Source organism: Lottia gigantea (assembly GCF_000327385.1).
Source record: "Lottia gigantea unplaced genomic scaffold LOTGIsca_30, whole genome shotgun sequence".
In the NCBI taxonomy this organism is placed as follows: Eukaryota; Metazoa; Mollusca; class Gastropoda; family Lottiidae; genus Lottia; species Lottia gigantea.
The window spans coordinates 2649047-2655046 of NW_008708987.1; the positions used below are offsets into that span (position 1 = coordinate 2649047).

Sequence of the window (6000 nt, forward strand, 5' to 3'; positions counted from 1 at the left end):
TTTGCCATAGTGTATTTGAATATAAAATGTGAATTTTATGATATTTTTCGCCAGGTAAATAAAACAATAAAGGCTAAGATTGGAATGAGATCTGATGCTGAGTGTTTTGCTCTGTATGAGTTAATGAGTGGTTCAGAACGAGCAATGGCTACTGATGAAAGATTATCTGATACGTTGAGTAAATGGGAGAGGTTGTCTCGTAGTGGAGCTGTTCGAGAACTACGTCTAGTTTTTAAGGTAATATTACAATTTGATCATTTGTTGCAAAGAACCTGCGTGCTATAGGCTTTGCTTTAAAGAATAAAAAAAGAGATGGCCAATGCTGCTTTCTCATTGCACACTGCATGGTGTTGTCTGTCTTTATCAACTCAAGCAGGTTCAGACAAGGTTTTAAATCTCTCATTTCATCCTTTATAACAAAGAATTTTATATTTTTGATTAGGACAATTGGTCATCTAACACTTCAAAAGAGTTCACATGCCTTTGACCTTTGACCTTTTGATCCTTGGGTGCAAAAACTTTGAAAAAGGGAAAAGGGCTAGAGAGTTGATAAACCTTATATTAAAATGGTTCCACTAGGATTAACATGCCCTATATTTATTATTTTATATTACAGAAAAGATTATTTATTGAACCGTATATTAATCCTAATGATCCTGTCGAGTGTGATCTGGTTTTCAATCAACTGATAGAGAGTGTGTTTGAACAGAGGGTACCTCTCTCCATGCAAGATGCAGTAAGTTTCTGTTTTTATATCTTCTTATCCAGGGTGATTCATTGAGGGACATGAGAATATCAAAAAATGTCCATTGGATGTGAAAATATCTGTTTAAAACAACTTAACCTATCATTTATTGCGATCAAAATTTGGTCAGTTTTTGCATGTTGTGAAGGAGAGAAAAATTTGATGAAGATTCTGGTTCTTTATGTTTTTAATACTAATTACTATATAATATGATGATTGGTTGCCATGGATTCCAGTCAATTGGATTATGGGTATTTACATGATGAACATTCACTTCCTAGTTAAAAGCGTTGCTACCCAATTATATCTTCTGATTAACAATTCTTTTCTTGTTTCAGGTTCATTTATGTGCCTTTAAAGTACAATCTGAGATAGAAGATATGAAAACTGGTGATATAGACTATAGGTTGGTAGAGTTATCTTTTCTTGATTTCAAATAAACAATTAGTTATCTGATAATGTTACATAGTAGCGCAAATATACGTTATTATATACACCTGGGATACGCTTAGTAATAATACAGATAGAAATACACTATTGAATACTCTTCACAAATTACAATTCTTATAATATCAACTGTATTGACTGACATGACCAGCTATTATTGATAAGAAATGTCAGATTGTTACCTAAGATTATCAAAAAACTTCTCCTAAACCAGCTGTTTTTATCAACGTGAGACCAAACCAGACAAATATAGTTCTGAGGTCCTTATGACATTTCAAATCTTCCTTGTACCAATTCTACCTTTCCATGGTGTAATTCTTAAAATAGTTAAAACTAGGATTAGATTATTGATCAGAGTTGTCGATATTTTCTTATTTTATTCTAATCTTTCTCTTCCTCTTGTCTGATCTGTATGTATATTTTACTGGAAGAGGATTTAAACAATTATTGAACTATTAAAAAACATAAGAAGTATTTTTTATGGTTGCAGCACAATTTAAATTCTGGTTCATTTTTTGTTGTTGTTTAGTTTTCAAGACAGTTACTCAATATATTTGAATGTAGCGTTACAGACAATAGGAAACAGAGTTGTGGAAATATAAAAGTACAATCTGGAACTATGATGCAATCTAAGAACTGGACTTTCAGAACCGTCTTGTCTTGCTGAACCACTCCCACAATTATTAACAATTACACTCCGTTTTAATTAACCCTTTTGAAACAAATTCAGTTTGATCAAGTTGATATTAATAGCATACTTTAGAAATAATTTCAGGTATAATTTATATACTACACCTGTAATACAATGTTTGATAAATGACCACTTGGCAATTTTACTTTATTTCTATTTTTCAGCTCTGTGACTAGAATTTTACCACGAGATATGAGACCAACAGTAAAAATAGAAGATATTGCCACCACTCATAAAACAATCTTAGATTTAAGTCCACAACAAGCTGTTCTAGGTTTTATCAATACCTTAAAATCCTGGCATTTATTTGGTGCTGCAGTGTTTGAAATAGGGGTAGGTTTTCACAGAAATATTCATAATTTATAGGGAAGACAACTTACATCATTCTGCCAGCTTGGCAAATCCTTGCCCGTTAACAGAAACATTCAGATTGTACAATTGCTTTGGTTCTACTAGTCCTTGGCCAAATTTCTTGACGATGATTTTATGAGTTTCTATAGCACAGTCGGTTATGTGTTATTTGCTTGGTTACTTGGAACAAATGGTGGCTGTGGGTTCTGATTTCGATCGGCGTGTGAAAGTCTGATGACCTTGAATACGTCATCTTCACTCATATTTCCAGTTGACCCAGCTGTAAATGGGTACAGATAATCCAGGAAGGTCAATGCCATGAGGGTCGGTCAGCTGGTAGAAAGGATCCTTTACTGTAAACCCAAGTTGTTATCTTTGTAACCCAGAGGTTTGGCCAAGGATCAGCTGGTAGAAAGGATCCTTTACTGTAAACCCAAGTTGTTATCTTTGTAACCCAGAGGTTTGGCCAAGGATCAGCTGGTAGAAAGGATCCTTTACTGTAAACCCAAGTTGTTATCTTTGTAACCCAGAGGTTTGGCCAAGGGTCAGCTGGTAGAAAGGATCCTTTACTGTAAACCCAAGTTGTTATCTTTGTAACCCAGAGGTTTGGCCAAGGGTCAGCTGGTAGAAAGGATCCTTTACTGTAAACCCAAGTTGTTATCTTTGTAACCCAGAGGTTTGGCCAAGGGTCAGCTGGTAGAAAGGATCCTTTACTGTAAACCCAAGTTGTTATCTTTGTAACCCAGAGGTTTGGCCAAGGGTCAGCTGGTAGAAAGGATCCTTTACTGTAAACCCAAGTTGTTATCTTTGTAACCCAGAGGTTTGGCCAAGGGTCAGCTGGTAGAAAGGATCCTTTACTGTAAACCCAAGTTGTTATCTTTGTAACCCAGAGGTTTGGCCAAGGATCAGCTGGTAGAAAGGATCCTTTACTGTAAACCCAAGTTGTTATCTTTGTAACCCAGAGGTTTGGCCAAGGATCAGCTGGTAGAAAGGATCCTTGACTGTAAACCCAAGTTGTTATCTTTGTAACCCAGAGGTTTGGCCAAGGATCAGCTGGTAGAAAGGATCCTTGACTGTAAACCCAAGTTGTTATCTTTGTGAAATATAGCTGTTACTTTTTTTTCTAGTTATTAGCTTGAATTCTCAAGGATGCTGTCTATCACCTGTTCCTTTGCATAATCCTTTACTGGATTAACCTTCACCATTTACTGAAATGTTTTTTTTTCCCCCAATGATATCAACTTGGGTTCTCTGCCCTTGCCCTTTTTTGTCTTTCTTGGTTTATCTATACCAATTATTGCTGGGTTTACTTTAAAAATAGGATGACTAATTCAAAACCATCAGACTTTTACCAATGAATCAGACTCCGAGATATTCTGATTCTCTCGTTTCACTAATGATGTCCATATAATATATATTTCCTTTTTCTCCTCTCAGCAAACCTATACATCAATGTTACCTAAGAACCTCCTACTAGCTGTCCATCAGAAAGGTATCCACCTTCTAGAAACCAAAACTTTTGTAAGTACATGATACATTTTAATGGCTAACAGGGGCAACAAACAGGAATGAATTGATGCTGGGGCTCAGATTTTGTACAGAAGAATTAAAAAAGAATTAAAGACACAGAGAACTCATTTCTGACAATTTTGAGAGGCTAAAAACGTGTCAAAATCTATATCTTTTTGATTTGTACAAATGAAATGAACCAATCTATGCAGAACTGAAGGTTTTGCAGGAGGGATTAATTCTAACCCCACCCTAACAACGGGGTTGGTAAAATATCATTGTTATTGTTTCATTTGGAGTAATTTTTAATGTCTGTTTTTTTTTTTTTTTTTTTTGCAGAAAGTCCTGGGTGCCTACCCATATTCAGATATCGCCCATTCTAGTCCTGCTATTAAAAGTATTATGATTGTGATAGGTCACGTTGCCAAGGGAACCAAATTTATGTTCAACACCAATCAAGTAAGTTAAAGATTTTTTTCCCCCCAATATTCCTAAAATTTATTTTAAGATATTTCCTGAATTGTGTTTTTTATATAAAATCTTTTTATTTGTTAGTTTTATTATTATTCTAGTTCTTCTACACTATAATCTATTATTAACATTTCAAACCTTTTATTGTTAAATAGAAAAAAACATATTTTTTAATTGTGATTAATTGAGGATTGGTAGTGACGTCAGTATAATTCTTATCAAGGACACTGGATAATCTTTCTTATATTCTATTATTTTAATAGAACATTAAGTGGCTACAATAGTCGCTGGATAATCTTTCTTATATTTTTATACGCGCACATCTCTCTATGTGGATGTATATTGTCGGCACCCCGTCAACATTTGCTTGTAAACGCTCTAAAAACTAGATTTTTTGATGGAATCAAATGGAATTCCGTATGTGTATACATATTCATAAAACGAAGATCAAGTTCGAATTTGAGCTATTTTCGACCGTTAGAAGCAGAGTTATTGCCCTTGCCCCAAAATCTTGAATATGCTATTACTCTCTTAGTTTTCAACCGATTTTGATGAAACTTAAAATGGATGTTATTGGACCTAAATCGAAAGGCTTGAGAAAGTTTAGTTTACTTTTCAAGATTTAGGCCTGTTACGTCAGAAATATTCATAAAACGATAATTTGGTTCGAATTTGAGCTATTTTCGACCGTTAGAAGCAGAGTTATTGCCCTTGCATATTGAATATTTACCATTCGCATGCCGTGGTGGGCGTATATGGCTGTGGTCCACTATTATTTGAATGGAAAATTAAGTGGCTACGATAGTGGCTAGATAATCTTTCTATCTAATGTTATTTGAAGTTTAAGTGGTTATGATGGAAGGGAAACCCTGTGTTTAACTATTTTAACCAGTGATTATTATTCTGTATCTATATATTATATTGTTTCTATTATTAACTATTATCTATAATTCATACACCTATTTATAATAACATAGTTTCAGATTAATAGTAGGCTACAGATTTAAAATATTTTTATTAATTTTTTGGGGGATATTTTCTGTTAATTCCCTGCTCACAATTTACGTTAAATCTTTAATCCTCGAATCTCAGGTCATTATCCTAATATATACTCAATATATGATAGAATACTTAATAACAGCGAGGAAGAATTCTAAAGATTTGTCGCAGATTTTCAATTTGAAATGTTCTCAGACTAAGGTTCCATCCATTCTGTAAAGATATTTTCAGGAAGTTTTCTGAACTATTTTGTGTATCAGGGACACTGATGGTAGGCATATCAGTTTGCACCATTCCATTTTTCAATCAGACATCTGTGGACCACAGATTATGGTTCCTGCAATTCCATTAAAACTAGGCGTTATATCTATAACTATCATAATTCCTTAGATATTATTAGCTGCTTTAGTGGAAATAGGCATTCCTAACATGTTCGAAACCTCGTAAACAATACAAAATAGAAATTAAAAAAAAAAAAAAAACTTTTATTGAACTCTTTTCACATTTTTTTCCCAATTCCTGAAATACAACTGTGGATTATACAAATCTAAATCTTTACGAGTAATCTTCATGAGTATTATAAAAAGTTTCAGAAAACATTATAAAAGTTATAAATGTATATAAATGCTACTAGAAATAATAGTGGTTAATATTCATGGTGATGTATAATAATTCATGCTAGGTGTATATGTGGTGTTAGAGCAATGTTAGATTAAAACTTAAAACAATTTAGAATATTTTTAAAATGTTTTTCTTAAGTCAATAAATGACATATAAATTAGGTTAT

The 6000-nt window shown here is 33.4% G+C and overlaps 1 protein-coding gene across 1 annotated transcript in view; it reads left to right on the forward strand.

The window, feature by feature from the left end:
* LOTGIDRAFT_119149 (hypothetical protein) overlaps positions 1-4211 on the forward strand; it is a gene marked incomplete at both ends in the record, with an annotated part of 95251 nt that extends 91040 nt beyond the window's left edge. Inside the window, 7 exons of the mRNA XM_009057582.1 lie at positions 55-210; positions 313-347; positions 580-736; positions 1084-1160; positions 2048-2216; positions 3672-3755; positions 4083-4211. Of these exons, the coding sequence (XP_009055830.1) occupies positions 55-210; positions 313-347; positions 580-736; positions 1084-1160; positions 2048-2216; positions 3672-3755; positions 4083-4211 (807 nt within the window). The remainder of the gene's footprint in view (positions 1-54; positions 211-312; positions 348-579; positions 737-1083; positions 1161-2047; positions 2217-3671; positions 3756-4082) is intronic.
* Positions 4212-6000: the final 1789 nt, after the last annotated feature.